This window comes from Martes martes, assembly GCF_963455335.1.
Source record: "Martes martes genome assembly, chromosome: 8".
Classification (NCBI taxonomy): domain Eukaryota; kingdom Metazoa; phylum Chordata; class Mammalia; order Carnivora; family Mustelidae; genus Martes; species Martes martes.
The window spans coordinates 91316019-91338518 of NC_137895.1; the positions used below are offsets into that span (position 1 = coordinate 91316019).

Here is a 22500-nt window from a genome sequence, read left to right on the forward strand (position 1 = left end):
GCTAGTGAACAAAAGTCTGAGCCTCCCAGTCAGAGTGTGACATTTCCTAGACCTTACAGTCCAATGATAACAATGATCCACATTCATGGATGGGCTCCACTGTGAATTTGTTCCAGATAACCACTCACCTCAGAAAGGACCTTGACATTCCTTAGTTTCTGGGAATCTGGAAGATCAGAACGCAAGGTAAATGCCCAAAAGCATCCTTGAACCTAGCAAGTTCTTTCCTGGGAGCAATCCTTCTAATCTTAAGGACCAGGGTGACCTTTCCCTAGTTGTCTACACCAGAGTTTTATCTATGTCCTAGAGCCTGAAGCAGTATAAGAAGGGATCTAGGTCTAGATAAACATTCCTCCCTGAGTACTTAAAGCAGTTAAAGAAAGCATTCCTGGAATTATTAAATATCTCATCTCTTTCCCATCAGTTAAAACCAGGAGAAAGGGCTTCATACAGAAAAGAATTCAATGTTCCAAAGCTTTCTCAAGCCCTGTTGCCAGACACAAAAGCCAGAACACATAAAAAGAACTAGCCACTCCTGCATTGCACAGCTGGGGATTGTTATCAGATAGAACAAAAGATAGGACAGATATCCAGTATGTTGAAGAGGGCAATGAAGCAAATAATTAAAGCAATAAGGCTGAAGAAAGGGACATTCCTATCATAGAAAAAGGGCTGCATAGATATGAGAGGAAAAGTAAGAAAAAGAGAGTAAAAATGAAAATGCAGAGTATGCCAGGTGTCTAGGTGGCTCAGTTGGTTAAGCATCTGACTCTTAATTTCAGCTCAGGTCATGATCTCAGGATAATGAGATCAAGCCCAGCACTGGCTCCACACTGGGTATAGATCCTGCTTAAGACTCTCTCTCTCCCTTCCCATCTGTTCCTCCCCTAACCCCCACTCACATGCTATCTCTATCTCTATCTCTATCTCTCTCTATCTCTATCTCTATCTCTATCTCTATCTCTAAAAAAAAAGAAAGAAAGAAAGAAAGAAAGAAAGGAAGGAAGGAAGGAAAGAAAAAAATACACAATATGCATTAAGAAAGCTGGGTGGCCATGTGCTGTTCTAAGGAAAAGGCCTCAGAAATAAAACCTCCTAAATGGGGACTTTATCATATAGATTTTGTGAAGGGCCAGATTGAGACCAACATTCTCCTTTAGTCAGCTGGACAAAAGAATTTCCCATGAACAAATTCCAAGGTAAATCCACATCCTCACTCAATATTCCTGAACTTTGCTATCCTTCTCACTCGTTTGTCTCCTTCTCAGCTTCACAGGCAGCAAAGGTTAACAATGAAAAACCAAACCTTTCTGACAGAATTCATTCTGTTGGGACTAACAGACATCCCAGAGATCAAACCTGTAATCTTTATATTTCTCCTCCTCACCTACATATTCAGCATCATTGGAAACCTGACAATCATCACCCTTACACTACTAGACTCCCACCTCCAGACTCCCATGTATTTCTTCCTCCGGAATTTCTCCTTCTTAGAAATTTCCTTTACAACCACTTTCACTCCCAGGCTGCTGTTCAGCATCACAACTGGCAGCAAGACCATCAGCTTTGCTGGCTGTTTCACTCAGTATTTCTTTGCCATTTTCTTCGGAGCCACGGAGTTTTACCTTCTGGCTGCCATGTCCTATGACCGCTATGTGGCCATCTGCAAACCCTTGCATTACCTGACCATCATGAGCAGCAGGGTCTGCATCCAGCTGGTTCTCTGCTCTTGGTTGGCTGGATTTCTAATCATCATATGCCCAATCATTCTCACCAGTCAGCTGGATTTCTGTGCCTCCAACATACTGAATCATTACTATTGTGACTATGGACCCCTCCTAGAAATATCTTGCTCAGACACAAGATTCCTGGAGCTGCTTGACTTTATCTTAGCAGTTGTCACCTTGGTGGTCACCCTGGTACTGGTGATTCTCTCCTATACAAACATCGTCTGGACCGTCCTCAGGATCCCTTCTGCTCAGCAAAGGAAAAAGGCCTTTTCTACGTGTTCTTCCCACATGATTGTCATCTCCCTCTCTTATGGCAGCTGCATCTTCATGTATATAAAACCCTCAGCAAGAGAAGGAATTGCCTTCAATAAGGGAGCAGCTGTGCTCAATACTTCAGTTGCCCCTTTATTGAACCCATTCATTTACACTCTAAGGAACAAACAAGTAAAACAAGCTTTCAAGGATGTCACCAGGAAAATAGTGCATCTTTATTCATTTTAATGGCCTCAAAATCAATGAAAATTCTGAATGAAATTCATGAAGTTACTCCAACTGATAACTTGAGTTTCTGAAATCTCTTTCAAAGTAATTGTTCATATCAATGGATTGTGCATGTGTACCAAAATTTTATTTCAAATTCACAAGCAAGAAAAAAAATATTCAAAGATATTTTTTCTGATACATATCTTTTAATAAAGGCAAAAACTAGGGAAAAATATCTTTAAAGTACATACAAAAACAACTATCTGATTAAAAATTATTTTGCTTATCATAAATTTGGTGATCAGCTGAATGAATAAGTCTATTTTTCCACATGAAGCTCTTCATCTTACCAATAACTATCAAAAACTTGTAGGCACATTTTGTCAGAAATTCCTAGGGACTTCCCAGAAAATGTAATTTATAAGGTCATATACAAAAACAAATTCTACTCCAGATAATCTTTCTCAGGTGTTTACCAATTTGCTTTCTCAAGCTTCTCCATCTTATAGTTCTTAAAGATTACCTCTTCCTAGCATCTCCTACAGAAAATATTTCCTACTTTAGGGGACAGCATGGAATCTCGTGATTGTTCACAAGGACATTTCTGACTCTCATTTGAGAGCTGAAATCAGAAGGAAAACTGTTAACTAAGGAATCTTTGGACTCAATTTAAAGGAAAAATCAGGGGGCGCCTGGGTGGCTCAATGAGTTAAGCCTCTGCCTTCAGCTCAGGTCATGATTTCAGGGTGCTGGGATTGAGTCCCGCATTGGGCTCTCTGCTCAGCGGGGATCCTGCTCTCCCCTCTCTTTCTCTGCCTGCCTCTCTGTCTACTTGTGATCTCTCTCTGTGTCAAATAAATAAATAAAATCTTTTTAAAAAATAAAAAAATAAAGGAAAAATCAGGTGAAGTGATATCTTAGACCTTGTTAACAATGACCAAAATCTGTAAAAGCTGGAGTGTGGCAAAGTGTGACTGACTTTTAGAGAATACATTCATAAATGAAATTGAGAAGATTGGAGGTGTTACAGGTGCTACTTAGGGAGGCCTTAGGATGCTATAATCTATTGACTATCTCCACAACTTCCTGCTGTTCGAGTCATTTGGTCACCCCACTGACTTTGCCAATCCTTGTAAATGCTTCTGACAGTCAAGTGGAGCCACTTGGCCTCTACTCCTTTGGGTCCCATCACACCCATGAAAATTAACAAGCCCAGCTCTGTGACCATCTGTCCTACCATCATCCCTGATGAATAAGTGTCATTACTGAATTTTCTGGTGATGCTGGTATCCCTCTCAGCAGCACATTCCTTATCTCCCTCGTGATGCATCCCATTGCCCCTCCTGTAGAACAAATCTTCTAGTGGATCTGATGTTCTTACATCATTCTATCTACCTCAGCCTTTTTATTCCTTCCATTACCATCTTTCATGGCAGAGGAGGTGGGTGGTGAGATGGGTGAAATAGGTGATGGGGATTAAAGAGTACAGTTTTCAAGATAAGCACTCAGTAATGTACAGAATTGCTGAATCAGTACATCATACACATAAAACTAATATAACACTATATGTTAATCATACTGGAATTAAAATTTAAAACTTAATAAAAAGAAAAAATGCACATTTTCAAGAGCCCAACAACCAAATATTAAAGAAATAGAAAATATGATTAACACTCAAAAGAAAAAAAATAAAATGGAAAAAAAGGAATATATGATTAAAATCTTTCCCAAAAAGAAAACACCTGGTTGGGTATCTCCACTAGTATTTTCTACCAGACACTTAAGGAATAAATCATACCAATTTTCCATTAATTCTTCCAGAAAATTAGAGAAGAAAGAAGTACTTCCCAACTCATCGGAGACCCCCCTTACCCTGATACCAAAACCAAACAAATACATTTCAAAAAACTTCACATCAATATCCTCCATAAATGTAGATGTTAAAGTCTGAATAAAATTTACCAAACCTAATCAAGCAATATACTAAAAATGATAATATATTATGACCACTGGCCAGAAATATGACTGGCTTCAAAATATCTGTCAATGCAGACTCATTAAGGTGTATACATCAAATGTGTGTAATTTTTTTTTTCATTTTATAGGAGTTTTTTTTATTTTTATTTTTATTCCAGTTAGTTAACATACACTGTAATATTAGTTTCAGGTGTACAGTATAATGACTCAACACTTCCCAACAACACCAGGTGCTTGTACATGTATACCCCTTAATCCCTGCAACCTATTTAAACCATCCCTCCATTCATCTCCTCTCTGGTAACCATCAGTTGGTTCTCTATAGTTAAGAGTCCATTTCTTGGCTTGCCTCTCTCTCTTCCTTTTCCTTTTGGTGGTTTGTTGTGTTTCTTAAATTCCACAGATGAATGAAATCATATGGTATTTTTGTCTTTCTCTGACTGACTTATTTTGCTTACCATTATACTCTCTAGCTCCACCCATGTCATTGCAATGGCAAGATCCCATTCTTTTATGGCTGAGTAATATTCCATTGTAAATATATACCACATCTTCTTTATCCACTCATTGATTGTTGGACATGGGCCATTTCCACAATTTGGCTATTGTAGGTAATGTTGCTATAAACATCAGGGTGCATGTATGGGTTCTATAAAAGAGGAAAAATCCTAAGAATAGCATTGAACAGAAATATAGAGACAATCGACAGAAAGAAAGACTTCAAAGATAACACAATGTCAATAAAAACGTATCTCTCAATAATCACTCTCAATGTGAATGGCCTAAATGCACCCATAAAACGACACAGGGTTGCAGATTGGATAAAACGACAGGACCCATCCATATGTTGTCTACAAGAGACCCATTTTGAACCTAAAGATACACCCAGACTGAAAGTGAAGGGATGGAGAAGCATCTTTCACGCCAATGGGCCTCAAAAGAAGGCCGGGGTAGCGATTCTCATATCAGATAAATTAGATTTTAAACTAAAGACAGTAGTCAGGGATACAGAAGGACACTACATCATTCTTAAAGGGACTATCCACCAAGATGATCTAACAATTGTAAATATCTATGCCCCCAATATGGGAGCAGCCAATTACATAAGAAAACTATTAATCGAGATAAAGAGTCATATTGATATGAATACATTAATAGTAGGAGATCTTAACACGCCTCTCTCAGAAATAGACAGATCATCGAAGCAGAAAATCAATAAAGAAATAAGAGCATTGAATGACACATTGGACCAGATGGACCTCATAGATATATACAGAACATTCCACCCTAAAACAACAGAATACTCATTCTTCTCAAGTGCACATGGAACCTTCTCCAGAATAGACCACATACTGGGTCACAAATCAGGGCTCAACCGATACCAAAAGACTGAGATGATTCCCTGCATATTCTCAGATCACAATGCTTTGAAACTGGAGCTCAATCACAAGGAAAAGTTCAGAAGGAACTCAAATACCTGGAAGCTAAAGACCACCTTGCTTAAGAATGCTTGGATCAACCAGGAGATCAAAGAAGAACTTAAACAATTTATGGAAACCAATGAGAACGAAGACACTTCACTCCAAAACCTATGGGATACAGCAAAGGCGGTCCTAAGGGGGAAATTCATAGCCATCCAAGCCTCCCTCAAAAAAATTGAAAAATCCAGAATACACCAGCTGTCTCTACACCTTAAAGAACTGGAGAATCAACAACAAATCAAACCAACTCCACACGTAAGAAGGGAAATAATCAAGATTAGAGCAGAGATCAACGAGGTAGAAACCAGAGATACAGTAGAACGTATCAACGAAACTAGAAGCTGGTTTTTTGAAAGAATCAATAAGATCGATAAACCATTGGCCACACTAATCCAAAAGAAAAGAGAGAAAGCCCAAATTAATAAAATTATGAATGAAAAGGGAGAGATCACAACTAACACCAAGGAAGTAGAAACAATCATCAGAAGCTATTATCAACAGTTATATGCCAATAAGCTAAGCAACCTAGATGAAATGGATGCATTCCTGGAAAACTATAAACTCCCAAAATTGAACCAGGAAGAAATTGACAACCTGAATAGACCGATATCTAGTAACAAGATTGAAGCAGTGATCAAAAACCTCCCAAAAAACAAGAGCCCAGGACCTGACGGATTCCCTGGGGAATTCTATCAAACTTTCAAAGAAGAAATAATACCTATTCTCCTGAAGCTGTTTCAAAAAATTGAAGCAGAAGGAAAACTTCCAGACTCTTTTTATGAAGCCAGCATCACCCTGATCCCCAAACCAGGCAAAGACCCTACCAAAAAGGAGAATTTCAGACCGATATCACTGATGAATATGGATGCTAAGATTCTCAACAAGATCCTAGCAAACAGGATCCAACAGCACATTAAAAAGATTATCCACCATGACCAGGTAGGATTCATCCCTGGGTTACAAGGATGGTTCAACATTCGCAAATCAATCAATGTGATAGAACAAATCAATAAGAGAAGAGAGAAGAACCACATGATCCTCTCCATTGATGCAGAAAAAGCTTTTGACAAAATCCAGCATCCGTTCCTGATTAAAACGCTTCAAAGTATAGGGATAGAGGGAACATTCCTGAACTTCATCAAATCTATCTATGAAAAACCCACAGCAAATATCATCCTCAATGGGAAAAAGCTTGCAGCCTTCCCATTGAGATCAGGAACACGACAAGGATGCCCACTCTCACCACTCTTGTTCAACATAGTATTAGAAGTCCTAGCAACAGCAATCAGACAACAAAGAGAAATAAAAGGTATCCAGATTGGCAAGGAAGAAGTCAAACTCTCTCTCTTCGCAGATGACATGATTCTTTATATGGAAAACCTGAAAGACTCCACCTCCAAACTACTAGAACTCATACAGCAATTCAGTAATGTAGCAGGATACAAAGTCAATGTCCAGAAATCAGTGGCTTTCTTATACACTAACAATGAAAATACAGAAAGGCAAATTAGAGAATCGATTCCATTTACTATAGCACCAAAAACCATAAGATACCTCGGAATAAACCTAACCAAAGAGGTTAAAGATCATGTATCCCTTTGAATTAGTATTTTTGTATTCTTTAGGTAACTACCTAGTAATTAAATTGCTGGATAATAGGGTAGTTCTCTTTTTAATTTCTTTAGAACCTACATAACTGTTTTTCAGACTGGCTGTACCAGTTTGCCTTCTCACCAACAGTGTAAGAGTGGTCCCCCTTCTCCATCCTCAACAACACCTGATGCTTCTTGTGTTGTTAATTTTAGTAATTCTGACAGGGGTGAGGTTATATCTCATTGTAGTTTCAATTTTCATTTCTCTGATGACAAATGATATTGAGCATCTCTTCATGTGTCTGTTGGCCATCTGGATGTCTTTGAAAAAAATTCTATTCTTGTCTTCTGCCCATTTGTTAATTGGATTATTCCAGGTTTGGGTGTTATGTTTTATAAATTCTCTACCTATTTTGGATATAACCCTTTGTAATATATGTCAATAGCAAATATTTTCTCCCATTCCATAGGTTGACTTTTAGTTTTGTTGATTATTCCTTCACTATGCAGGAGTTTTTATTTTGATGACATCCCAATACTTTATTTTTGCTTTTTTTCCCCTTGCTTCAGGAGACATTATCTAGAAAGGTGCTAGAGCTAACATCAAAGAAGTTATTGCCTGTGTTCTCTTCTGGGATTTTTATGGTTTTGGGTCTTATATTTAAGTCTTTAATCATTTTGCATTTATTTTTGTATGGTGTAATAAAGTGGTCCAGTTTCTTCCTTTTGAATGTTGCTATCCACTTTTCTCAACACCATTTATTGAAGAGATGCCTAAGTTGTACAGGACAGGCGGCTTGGCTAGGATAGAGCCACTTTGTTGCTCCTGGAGAGAAAGCAGGAAAACAACCTGGGGGTAGACAATGTGGAAACAGTGATCTGAAGCATGCCTGGGGCACACAGTGGGGAAATTATTCATACTTCTTGGAGGAAGTCTCTGAGAGACAGCATTCATGGAGACACCTCTCTGGGAACAAAACAGCTGACCAGCACCATTCCCCTTACCAAGATCTCAGCATAAACACAGAGCCTGTCAGGAAGCAGAAGATTACCTACACTGGTTACCTAACTTGCTTACACCAAGCCCCTACATTCCAGGTGAACTGCCCTTCTCAGTCAAGCTTCCCTCAGTCCCACAACAACAGGTCCCACACCCAGAAGATCAGCACAAATCCCTGCCCACACCAAGTAGTTTATTAGGGCCTCAGTTCCAGTGGAGGTGGTGACAGGTCTCATTTCACAAGCAGACCAGAGCATACTTACTTAAAACTTGCCACATTCAGGCCAAAACCAAACACTGTCAACAGCATGCAAGGAGTGCCTCTGCAGATGACTGGCCTGAAGGATAGAGCAGCCATAATCTCACAGAAGACTGCAGGCAGCACACACAGGAGACATCCCTTGAAGCACGAGGCCCAGGGCATTGAATAACCTCATCTTCATAAAGCCATTACTTTCAGAAGCAGGAGACTTAACTGGCTTTTCTAACACAGAGAAAAAGACAGAGACTTAGATATAATGCCAAGACAGGAGAATTTATCCCAAGGCCACAGCCAGAATCTCAGAAAAACAGATATAATTAACATGTCTAATGGAGAATCTCAAACAACAATCGTAAGGATACTCACTGGGCTTAAGAAAAGAATAGAAGACATCACTGAGAGCCATACCATAGAGATAAAAGGTTAAAAAGAATCCATCAGAGATGAAGACTGCAATAAATGAGATTGGAAACAGGCTCAATGCAACATACAACATGCTGGAAGAAGCAGAGGAATGAAGTAATGACCTAGAAGACAAAATAATGGAAGATAATGAAGCTTGACAAAAGAGAAAAAGAAGAATTATGCAACATGAAAATAGACTTGGGGAACTCAGTGATTCCATCAAACATAATAACATTCATATTAAAGGAGACCCACGAGAAGAAAGAGAAAAGGGGGAAAAACATTTATTTGAAAAACTAATAGCAAAAAAAATTCCCTAATCTGGGGAAGGAAGCAGACATCCAGATCCAGAAGGCACAGAGAACTCTCATCAAAATCAACAAAAGCAAGCCAACACCAACACACATTGTAATTACATTTGCAAAATATACTAATAAAGAAAAAATCTTAATAGCAACAAGACAAAAGAAGTCATTAACTTGCAAGGGAAAACCCACAAGGCTAGCTACAGATTTCTCAAGAGAAACAGAGCACATCAGAAAGGACTGACATGATACATTCAAAGTGCTGAATGGAAAAAATCTACACCAAGAATACTCTATCCAACAAGGCTATCATCCAGAATAGAATGAGAGAGTTTCCCAGATAAATAAAAACTAAAGGATTTTGTGACAACTAAACCATCCCCACAAGAAATATTAAAAGGGACTTTGTGAGTGGAAAGGAGAGACCAAAAGTGACAATATAAAGGAAATCCAAAAGCAGTAAAAATCAGTCAAAGAATTCATACCAAAAATGAGGATAAAAAATATAATAACATATACCTAAAACATGGGGAGAAGAGGAGAAAAGAATGCATTCAAGGTGCCTCGATGGTTTAGTCAGTAACTCTTGCAACTCTTCCTCTTGGGTTCATGATTTCAAGCCCCACGATGGTGTGGAGTGTACTTTAAAAAAAAAAATGCATTCAAACTTGAACGATCATCAACTTAATGTAGACTGCTATTTCCAGAAACGGGTATATACAAATCTAATGGTAACCAAATATCAAAAACCCTAATAAACATGCAAAGAATAAATAGAAAGAAATCCAAATACATCACTAAAGAAAATCAACAAAACATGAAGAAGAGAAAGACAAGAAAGGATCAGAGAAAATCTCCAGAAACAATGGCAAAATAAGTAATAAAATGGCAATAAATACATATCTATCAATAATTATTTGAATGTAAATGGGCTAAACACTCCAATCAAAGGATGGCAGGTGTCAGAATGGATTTTGGGGGAAAAAAAAGACCCATATATATGCTACCTACAAGAGACTCAATTTAGACCTAAAAACACCTGCAGATCAGAAGTGAGGACATGGAGAAATACTTATCATGCAAATGGATGTCAAAAGAAAGCCAGGGTAGCAATATTTATATTGAACAAACTAGATGTTAAAACAGATTATAAAAAGAGACAAGGGTACTATATAATTATACGGGGACAATCCAACAAGTAGATATAATGGTTCTGGGGCGCCTGGGTTGCTCAGTCAATTAAATGTCTGCTTTCAGCTCAGGTCATGATCCCAGGGTCCTGGAACTGAGCCCCACATCTGGCTCCCTGCTCAGCATGCTTCTCTCTCTCCCTCTACTGCTCCCCCTGCTTATACACACTCTCTCTGTGTGTGTCAAATGGATAAATAAATAATCTTTTAAAAAAAGAAGATATAATGGTTGTAAATATTTATGCACCCAATATGGGAATACCCAAATACATAAAACAATTCATAACAAACATAAAACAACTAATTGATAGTAACACAATAAAAGCAGGGGACTTTAACACCCCAATTTCATCAATGGACAGATCATCTAAACAGAAAATCAACAAGGAAACAATAGCTTTGAGTGACACACTGGGCAAGATGGACTTAGCAGATACATTCAGAACATTCCATCCTAAAACAGCAGAACACACATTCTTCTCAAGTATGCAATGGACATTCTCCAGAATAGAGTACACACTAGGTCACTAGGTCATACTAGGTCATAGGCTAATTGGCCACCCACTCACCCACTTTCCCTGGCCAGCAAAGACTATCAGGGAATTGGGATGTCCCATGCTGCCACAACAGAGTGGCATGAGTCAGATCTCTGCTTTACCTTCCCTGTTGAGTGTACACCCCCACTAAAGGCAAAAAAGACAGTGTGAATCAATGCCTTACTTTCAGTGTGAAGGTGTCATTGGGGTCAAGAAGGAAGCTGCACTTGGACCCCACCCATCTGCCATGGGGCAGCAGGTCTAGAGTACTCCACTTTTGACAGGATGGTTGTGGCAGCACTGAGGAAAAGACTGAAACTATGCAGTCACTTGGCCTTGTGCTACACCTCAACAAAGAGACTGGCTGCTAAAAAACATTACATAGGATTCAGAATATTATAATAAAATATCCAGAATATCAAGAAAACAATCAAAAATTGATCATCACGGGCACCTGGTGACACTTAACACTGAACCCGGGTGGCTCAGTCAGTTAAGTGCCTGAATCTTGCTTTCCACTTAGGTCATGATCTCAGGGTCCTGGAATCAAGCCCCACATCAGGATGTGTGATCAGTGGGGAGTCTGCTTGAGGATTCTCTTTCCCCCCTCCCTCTGTCCCTCCCCTCACTTGCACACTCTTTCTGTCTGGAGCTCTCTGGAACTATTTCTCTCTCTAAAATAAATAAATATTTTTTTAAAAAATTGTTCATCATGGGACACCTGGGTGGCTCAGTTGGTTAAGCCACTGCCTTCAGCTCAGGTCATGATCACAGGGTCCTGGGATCAAGTCCTGCATCAGGCTCCTTGTCCAGCGGGGAGCCTGCTTCTCTCTCTGCCTCTGCCTACCACTCTGCCTGCTTGTGCTCTCTCTCTGACAAATAAATAAATAAAATCTAAAAAATTGTTCATCACACAGAGAACCAGAAATACAACTTAAATGAAAAAAAGACAATCAATAGATGCCAACACCAGGATGAATCAAATTTGGGGATTATCTCACAGGGATTTTAAACCAACCATCATAAAAATGTTCACTGCAATTGTGAATTCTCTTTAAATAAGTGAAAAATAGAAAATCTTATAAAGAAAGTTATTAAAGGAAATTATAGTATAGAACTTAAAAGTATAGTAACAGAAATTTTGAAAACTCTTTGAGTGACCTCATTAATAAAGATGACTGAAGACAGAATAGGTGAAGTTGAAGACAGATCAGTAGAATTTACTCAGGACAGAAACTAAATACATTTTTAAACAATTTTTTTAAGATTTTTATTATTTATTCACTTGATAGACAGAGATCATAAGTAGGCAGAGAGGCAGGCAGAGAGAGAGGAGGAAGCAGGCTCCCCACAGAGCAGAGAGCCCGATGTGGAGCTCGATCCCAGGACCCCGAGATCATGACCTGAGCCGAAGGTAGAGGCTTAACCCACTGAGCCACCCAGGTGCCCCCTAAATACATTTTTTAAAAATGAACAAAAACTCAGACATCCATGGGACAATTAGAAAAGAGCTAAAATTGGTAAAACTCTAGTCCAGAAGGAAAGAAGAGAGTAGAGATAAGAAAGGATTCCAAAAAAGAATTGCCAAAAACTTCCCAAACTTGGAAGAAAAAAAAAAAACATAAACCTGCAGATTCAAATAGCAGACCAACCATATTCATCAGGGATATTGGTCTGAAATTCTCCTTTTTGGTGGGGTCTTTTCCTGGTTTGGGGATCAGGGTAATGCTGGCTTCATAAAAAGAGTCTGGAAGTTTTCCTTCTGCTTTTTTTTGAAGCAGCTTCAGGGGAATAAGTATTATTTCTTCTTTGAAAGTTTGGTAGAATTCCCCAGGGAATCCATCAGGTCCTGGTCTCTTGTTTTTCAGGAGGTTTTTGATCACTGTTTCAATCGCCTTACTAGATATTGTTCTATTCAGGTTGTCAATTTCTTCCTGGTTCAGTTTTGGAAGTTTATAGGTTTCCAGGAATGCATCCATTTCATCTAGATTGCTTAACTTATTCTTTCTACTTCCTTGGTGTTAGTTGTGATCTCTCCCTTTTCATTCATAATTTTATTAATTTGAGCTTTCTCTCTTTTCTTTTGGATTAGTGTGGCCAATGGTTTATCGATCTTATTGATTCTTTCAAAAAAACAGCTTCTAGTTTCATTGATACATTCTACTGGGTCTCTAGTTTCTCTCTCATTGATCTCTTCTCTAATCTTGATTATTTCCCTTCTTGTGTGCGGAGTTAGTTTAATTTGTTGTTGATTCTCCAGTTCTTTAAGGTGTAGAGACAGCTGGTGTATTCTGGATTTTTTAATTTTTTGAGGGAGGCTTGGATAGCTATGTATTTACCCCTTAGGACTGCCTTTGCTGCATCCCATAGGTTTTGGAGTGAAGTGTCTTCATTCTCATTGGTTTCCATGAATTGTTTAAGTTCTTCTTGATTTCCTGGTTGATCCAAGCATTCTTAAGCAAGGTGGTCTTTAGCTCCCAGGTGTTTGAATTCCTTCCAAACTTTTTCTTGTGGTTGAGCTTCAGTTTCAAAGCATTGTGATCTGAGAATATGCAAGGAATAATCTCAGTCTTTTGTTATTGGTGGAGCCCTGATTTGTGACCCAGTATGTGGTCTATTCTGGAGAAGGTTCCATGTGCACTCAAGAAGAATGAGCATTCCGTTGTTTTAGGGTCAAATAGCTGATCAGATTTCAAATCGAATAAATTCAAAGAAATACACACCAAGACATCTAACAATTAAATTTTGGGGTGCTGGTTATTTAGATGTGATATTTACTCAATATAGGTACTTCCTTTTGTGTACTTTTTTAATGCCTGTTAAATTTAAATAAAAGATTTATTTTAAAAGTGATGAAATAAAGAGATTTTCACATATAAAAAACTAAAAACATTTGCCATGAGAAGAACCAGGCCATAACAAATCATAAAAGATCAATGGATTATTAAAATATTAATATACTGGTTATGCTATAGTTTTTCAAGATGCCACTATCTTGGGACACTAGTAAAAGATATACAGGCTCTCTCTGAGGATCTCTCTGTATTAGGGTCTACAATGGAAAAAATCACACAGAAGAAAGAATGGATAAAAATAAAAATGTAAATATACAGGTAAATCTAAGTCAACATCTGCAAAATCAGTAATAGTCATATAGTATGGGGTTTTAACAAAATATAGAGCATAAAAATATAAGGGGCACCTGGGTGGCTCAGTGGGTTTAGCCTCTGCCTTCGGCTCAGATCATGATCTCAGGGTCCTGGGATCGAGTCCCACATCAGGCTCTCTGCTCAGCAGGGAGCCTGCTTCCTCCTCTCTCTCTCTCTGCCTGCCTCTCTGCCTACTTGTGATCTCTCTCTGTGTCAAGTAAATAAATACAATCTTTTTAAAAAATAAAAATAAAAAATAAAATGTCATACTAATTGAGATATGAAATGGAGATAAAGCCCTATATTTCTTTTACTGACTGAGAGAAGAGTAAAGATATTAAGTAACTATAGACTTTGATCATTTTTTGTGTACCTAACAACTAACTAAACCTCAAAATTAACCAAATAAAAATTGGTAGACTTATTAAGAAAGATAGTTAAGCAGTGCCTGGGTCACTCAGTCAGTTAAGCATCTGCCTTTGGCTCAGGTCATGATCCTGGGGTCCTGGGATCCAGCCCTGCATCTGGCTCCCCACTCAGGAGGGAGTCTGCTTCTCCCACTCCCTCTGCCCCTCTGGCCACTCATGCTCTTTCAAATAAATAAATAAAATCTGTAAAAATAAAATAAAATCATGGTGGAATTTTTTAGCCATGAAGTCAATAGTAAGACAAGACAAAAAATATATACACTTAAGGCACAAGATTAAAATCTGGACTTAATAAAAATACAGAAATATACTGCACCCAACAAATCCAAAATCCACTTTCTTTTCAAGAACAAACAAACAACAAAAAAGAAAAAAAAAGAAATGTTTTTAGAATAACAGGACCAAAATGAAAATCTCAAGAAATCTCAAAAGATTGGATATAGGGATTTGTTCTCTGACCACAGTGTACTTAAACCAGAAATCAGTATAAAAATACAACCAGAAAACAGTAATATGTTTGAAATTTTTTATGATTTTATTTACTTATTTATTTTTTTAAAGATTTTATTTATTTATTTGACAGAGGGAGATCACAAGTAGGCAGAAAGCAGGCAGAGAGAGAGAGAGGAGGAAGTGGGCTCCCCGCTGAACAGAGAACCCGATGCGGGGCTCAATCCCAATCAGGACCTGAGCCAAAAGCAGAGGCTTTAACCCACTGAGCCACCCAGGCGCCCCAATGATTTTATTTACTTATTTATTTATTTGAGAGAGAGAGAGCATGACTGGGGGAAGGTGCAGAGAGAGAAAGTCTCAAGCAGACTTCCCACTGAGCATGGAGCCAGAGCTGGGACTGGATCTCACGACACTGAGATCACAGCATGAGCTGAAATCAAGAGTCAGAGCTTAACCGATTGAGCCACCCAGGCATCCCCATTTGAAAATTTTTAAACGCACTCCTAAATAATCTTGATATATTTCTGAAACAAACCTTACATACTCCATAGCATGTGTATATAAAAATGCTCACTGCAGCATATACAGAATTTCCCTGAAATGGAAACAACCTGAATTTCTATCAGTAGTAAAATGCATAAATCATTTTAATGGTAAATTCATACATGCTGTTGCATGTGTTTATAAAGTATCTTAGATATTTCCTGGCTGGCATTAATAATGTAAGTTTTTGCAGGGGCACTGCGTGCACCTGAGGCAAGGTCCGTGACTCCCAGGATCCTGAGCAAAGTGAGCACAATTAGCAAAAAAAGATCATGTTGGTATTGAGACTGAGGGAAATCCCATTGCCCAAAATAAAATATTGGCACAAAAGGCTCACAGGTGATGTCAGGAGGAAGGTCTGGGAGTGGGATATGAGGGGGGTGTATAACAATGAAACCAAAGGCCTAACAGGAGTGACTGTTTTGACAGAACATCTTGTATGGAGAGGTTTCTATTTATAAGGTGCTAGTAAGCCCGATGATCAGGACAAAGCAAGGGGTCCTAAGTGTCAGAAGTTGAGCATAACTGAGGTTGCTGATGGCAGTGAGAGTCAGTGAGCAGATCATGTACTGTTCTGTAAATTTAGCAAGGTTTCTTTAAGAAAGCCTTTACTGCACTCTCTAAGGCCTGCAGCCTGAGGCTTGTAATGTGGTTGGGGAGGAAAAGGTGGGGAGTTTTAATGAATGCTGTTTCAAGAGCCCAGCATTGCCTATTTTCAGAAGTGAATAAGTGCCTAGGTTAATATTAGTAATGTCTGTAACACTAAAGTGAGTAAGTGTCTTGTTAATGCTCCTGTTAAGGCTTCACTGGTAACATGTCTGGAAGGATAGATGAGTAATAGTCCCTTCTAAATGCTCACCATGGTCAGAGAATAGTACATAGAGGGAGTCAGTGACCCCATAAAATCTATTTACCATTGGCTAATGGATAGTCCCCAGGGACACGAGTCTTCTCAACTGTATAGACAGTGGCACATTTTCCCACATGCGGTACATGAGTCAGTCACTACATCACTCAGGGCTGAGGAGGAGAGTCTCTTTAATTCTTCTGAGGACCTCAGGGCAGTGGCTTCTCTGTGGCCTGATATTTCATGGGCGCACCAGTCCAAAGTTAGATCAGATCTGAGGTTGTCCAATATGTGTCTCAGAAATCAAAGCCAATCTATCTGCCTGTACATTGCAATAAGCCCCTGAAAAGTGAATTTTAGTATGTGGAGAATATGTGTGGGCTTGATTTGTATTTTGGGTATCTGGGAGGCAAGAAATTTCCAAAGTTCTTTACCTCAACAGAGAGGGGGGAACACCTTGGATAAGGAATTGTTATTCCTGCCATCAGTCAGACCAGATGACCATACCATTGACAATGGCCTAGAATCTATAAAAATGTGCAGAAGGGACCAAGTGTTGGCCAGGACACCCTCTAGTGCTAAGATAACTGCTGAACGTGGGTCCCGTCCTTGATTAGGGATGTCCCAGTTTAGGAAATGGGATGCAGCAGCTCTTCAGTGGCTCTATCAAGCATGGCAGTGGTGCTGACACCTATAACGACTACAGACTCCCTTTCCTAATCATTCAGATAACCCCATGGGGGTCCCTAAGTAGCCAGTAGATATGGAAGAGGGGTGACCTCTTGGCACCATTGCATCTAGCAAAGGACTGAGGACCTACAGGTGGGATATGCCAGAGGGCCCAGTTTGGCTTCATAATTAGCATTTTCCTTTTCCTAATGAGGCCCCTAAGGCCATGCCAACTTTGTGGAGTGCTATCTCAATGACCAAAGGCACAACAGACAACTGGGTTCAGAGAATCACAAGCTCAGGACCTGTGAAAGCATTTATCTCAAGAAGAGCCCACTATACAACCAACAGTTGCCATCCTGATGGTGTGTTGATTCAGTCAAGGAAAGCAGTTTCTTACACCAGAAACCCATGAACAATTTAGGCCACTGTGGTGGATCCAGAAACTCTGGAAGGAATGCAAAGAGATTGCTGAAGCCTCTACAGTGATGGAGCTTCTGGGTGTACACCAATGCAAGTGCCTATTTGATTGCAATTTAGACAGCCTCTACAGCTTTTTGTCATTGAATGGCCCATTCAAAGTGAGCCAATTTGTGAGTAACAGCATAATGAATTTTTTTTTTTTAAGATTCTATTCATTTACCCGACAGAGAGAGAGATCACAAGTAGGCAGAGAGGCAGGCAGAGAGAGAGGGGGAAGCAGGCTCCCCGCCAAGCAGAAAGCCCGACGTGGGGCCCAATCCCAGCAAGCCGGGATCATGACCTGAGCTGAAGGTAGAGGCCTTAACCCACTGAGCCACCCAGGCGCCCCCAGCGTAATGAATTTAAAGAAAGTTTGTGAATGAGGAAGATTTCACCTCTGAAACCCAAATAAACACACTAAATGTTGAGTCTACTCTAAAGTAGTAAGGGCTGATGTCAATGAAGAGTTGGTTCCTTCCTGAACCAGGTATCGATCATCCCTGGGCTGACAAGTCATGTCCGGAGATTCTACTGAAATAGAAGTGCCTTGAATTTTGCAGCATGCAGCGGCTTATCCCTACTGGAAAGTTTGCATATCCTTGCAGAAGGATGTTATCGATATAATGTCATACCTGTGTTCTTGGAATAAGTTGAACATGGTTAAGATCTATAAAGGTGTGGGCATTGGCAAGGCTCCCCAAATATCTCATGGGGAGATAAATAAAATGTATCATTTCTTCAAAGATAAAGAACTATTTATAGAGTAGAACATATCAACCAAATCTGTAACAGTAAAATATTTTCCAGGTGCTGATTCCTATTATTTCAGTAAAATTAGGCATGCAGATCTTAATGGAGGCCATGATGGCATTAAGATTATGGTAATTCACTGTGAAGTGAATTCATTTATTTCAGGTTTGAGCACTGGCCAAACTGGGTTATTAAAGGAAGAGATAATAGGAAGAATGAGTAGGCCAGGCACACCAATCCCCAGGGATCTTGCTCTTTCGCTCTAAACTTCACAAGCATCATGTCTCCAGCAGCTTCTCTCATGGAACCCGTTATCATGGTCTCTCTAGACCTTCTCTCCTCAGCCATATGTTTACAACTTGTTCTCAAAGTTGTCAACAATTGAGGTTCATGTGAAGCATTTAAACTTAAGTCCACAGGGCATGCTTAGCTTCTTCAGGAAATCGATTCCCACGTGCCTATATTCAAAAGAGCAGATAAAATCTGTGTCGTTCTGCTTAACATAGAAACTGCAGAGAAGCCCAAGCCTTGCTTTCTGACTTCAAAATAATCTCCTTTAGCATAAAAATATTAAGGAATTTTCTATCTATCAAATTCCACTCTTCTAATTCTATCATTGCTGGGAGGTGGGTTTTTTTTTTAAGATTTTCATTTATTTATTTGACAGAGATCACAAGTAGGCAGAGAGGCAGGCAGAGAGAGAGGAAGGCAGGCTCCCCACTGAGCGGAGGGCCTGACGTGGGGCTCAATCCCAGGACCCTGAGATCATGACCTGAGCTGAAGGCAGAGGCTTTAACCCACTGAGCCACCCAGGTGTCCCGCTGGGAGGTAGGTTATTTATTTGTTTTTCTTTCTTATTATATATGTGAAGGACTGTGTCTCTCAGAATCTATGATTGGATTCTGGTTTGGATTCATAGAATGGAAGGTAATACGCTTCCTAAGCAAGCCCCAAACACTTGGGTACTTTCATTAAGAGAAGAGTGAAATGTTTACCTGTGGAATCTAAGAAATAAAACCAACAAAGCAAAAGAGAAACAGACTCATAGATACAAGAGTGAGCTGATGGTTACCAGAGTGTGGAGAAGCTGGGGGGAGGGAAGTAAAATAGGTGAAGAGGATTAAGTGGTACAAATTTCCAGTTATAAAATAAATAAGTAACAGGGATATAATGTACAACATAAGTGATAATCAATAGTGTTCTTATAGCTTTTATGGTGGCAGATAGTAATGAGACCTATTGTGGTGGCCATTTCATAATGCATAAAAATATCAAATCACTATGTTGCATACAGAAAATGAATGTAATATTGTATGTCAATTATAATTCAATTTCTTAAAATAAATAAATAAATAGCCACCTATGGCTAGTGACTCCAACAACAAAGAAAGAGAGAAGGGCAGAATGTTGATGGGAAGCCAATAGACAGCATGTTAAATTTGATACTATTCAGGGACTAACATGGCACATCTAACCTTTGATTCACCTCTTAGGAACAACAAGGGAAACATCCCACTGCAGTCATTCAAATTGTCAAGGGCATGAGCACTGTATGTTTTTAAAGTCACTGATATTATTATCCTATAAATGTGGATCATGAAGTCAATCAATTGTGAAAATCAGGATGAAAATGCAGTACTTGCCAAAGACCACAGGTTAGTACAAACAGGGAAGGAAGGGCTGAAGGCAAATCAGGTCAAAGTTTAATATCACCTTGGACCGCCAACAGCTGTATGGAGTAATAGGGAGACTGTCAAGAAGGATTCCGAGGACGTGATTTTTTTCTAACTTGTATGCATGTGAATTAGATGGGTCTTTTCTATTGCCTTTGCCTCTGAATCACAAAAATCCAAATGTGCACATAAAGTTTCCTTCTTGGGAGATTGCCAATTTATCTATAAAGGACTCTTCTTGTAAAAAACATGAATGTCCCTTTTCCTGGTTTCTATATGCCAAGAATAGAGAACAGGAAATGTTTAGGCATGATAAACTGTCATCCTTACTTTGCCATTGAGGATTCATTAAGACTTAGCAAAATCCACTTTGAGGTGCTGCCTGTGGATATTTCAAAATCTCTATTCTCAGAGATATATCCCAAATCTACCTATAAGACCTGGAACATGACAGAGAGACATATAAGAAAATTCTAATTAATATGATTTATTGACACCAGAGCCTTGTTCATATAGTCAAAAATGCTCACAATATATTATGAGAGAGTACTGAACCAAAGATCTTAAAGATCTATTACAAAAGTATGCTTCCAAAGAAATAGGGGTAGAGGGAAAAAAATCACTTATGCATCAAAACCTTCAACCATATCCATGTAAGGAATGTCCTAATGGTTGCTGAAACAAGGAAGTCAGATTTGGACAATAATGGAGATGAGGATCTATGGCAGAGAGCCAGTGAAACATCAAATACTACAGGAAAGGGGGAAGAGCACAATGAGGAGAAAGGGAAGCACAGAAAGCAGAATCTGATAAAAAATAGTTCTACCAAGAGCAAAGAAGTATGAAAATTAACAGAGTCAGAGGAAAGTGGCTTAAATATTCAGATTTTGTAAACATTTTGGGATTAAAGAATAGGTTCAAAAATGTTATTCTTCTGAAAAAAAATTGAGTAATTGTTCTGTAATAGAGTCTGGTAAGTGTCTGGGAATATATCAGCTTGGGGAATTAAAAAGACTTTAGGAATAAGGTCATTCACATAGAAGATAATTGGGCTTCCATGGAGCCAAGGTCAGTGTAATGCAATACTGGTTTACGTCAACTGCATAGAGAGGAATATATGATATGACTCATTAGGTTCAGCTTTGTCTCTCCTACCCTGACAAACTTGAGTTTTCATCACTCACCTCTCTCCTTCAGATCTCCTAAAGGTCAACCATGAAAAACAGGACATTGACTGAATTTATTCTGTTGGGCTTCACAAATCAACCTGAGGTCCAGGCTGTGATATGCATCTTTCTGTTCCTCATCTACATGATAAGTGTCCTAGGAAATCTGACTATCATCATTCTTACTCTAGTAGACCCTCACCTCCAGACCCCCATGTATTTCTTCCTCCGGAATTTCTCCTTCTTAGAAGTTTCCTTCACATCCATTTTTATTCCCAGATTTCTGACCAGTGTGACAACAGGAAATAAAGTCATCAGTTTTGTTGGATGTTTCATTCAATATTTTTTTGCTATATTTCTTGGGGCAACAGAGTTTTACCTCTTGGCTTCTATGTCCTATGACCGCTATGTTGCCATCTGCAAACCCCTGCATTACCTAACCATCATGAGCAACAGGGTCTGCATACAACTCGTGTTCTGCTCCTGGCTGGGAGGATTACTAGCTATCTTACCCCCAATCATCCTGATGAGCCAGGTAGATTTCTGTGCTTCCAATGTTGTGAATCACTATTTCTGTGACTATGGGCCCCTTCTGGAGCTGGCCTGCTCAGACACAAGCCTCCTAGAAGTGATGGTCCTCTTCGTGGCAGTTGTGACTCTGGTGATTACTCTACTGCTAGTGACATTTTCTTACACATTCATTATCAGGACCATTTTGAGGATCCCTTCTGCCCAGCAAAGGACAAAGGCTTTTTCCACTTGTTCCTCCCACATGATTGTCGTCTGCCTCTCCTATGGCAGCTGCATGTTTATGTACATCAATCCCTCTGCAAAAGAAGAAGGTGCCTTCAACAAAGGAATGGCTGTGCTCATTACCTCAATTACTCCCTTGTTAAACCCCTTCATTTATACTCTAAGAAATCAGCAAGTGAAGCAAGCATTCAAGGACACCATCAAAAAGATTGTGAAGCTTTAAAACACAATATGTTTCCATGAAAAATATATTGCACTTACTAAATGGGTACTAAGTGTCTACTATGTCTCAGATGCTGAACTGGCCCTTGAGGATAAATATAGGAATGACATAGGTCCTAAGTTCAAGGAATCTGCAGCCTAGAATGGCAGAAAGGTGTTAAACTGTAAATTTATGTAGTAAGTTTACCAAAAATAAAAGAACAAGGTAAGTGCTATTAGGGAGCAAAAATGAGAATCCATAAAAAGAACAGTTGGAGGGAGTTAACTATTTTCCAGAAATGACCTGAAATTTAAAAGGCAAAGGACATTGCTTATTTAGAAGAGTGGACGGATAAGAATTTAGAATGAGAGGAAGGGACCATCATGAAGGTATTATTTAATTACAAACTACAGAGTCAGTGGACACTGGTGAGTCAAGAGAAGT

General features: G+C 39.2%; 1 protein-coding gene across 1 annotated transcript; it reads left to right on the forward strand.

Annotated features, from left to right (window-relative positions):
- Positions 1-1292: 1292 nt before the first annotated feature.
- On the forward strand, positions 1293-22077 carry LOC308347480 (olfactory receptor 6C4-like; the record flags this gene model as incomplete). The annotated part of the gene is made up of 2 exons (XM_080810954.1): positions 1293-2174; positions 22027-22077. The coding sequence occupies 2 exons, from the start codon at positions 1293-1295 to the stop codon at positions 22075-22077; spliced, it is 933 nt and encodes a 310-aa protein (XP_080667080.1).
- Positions 22078-22500: the final 423 nt, after the last annotated feature.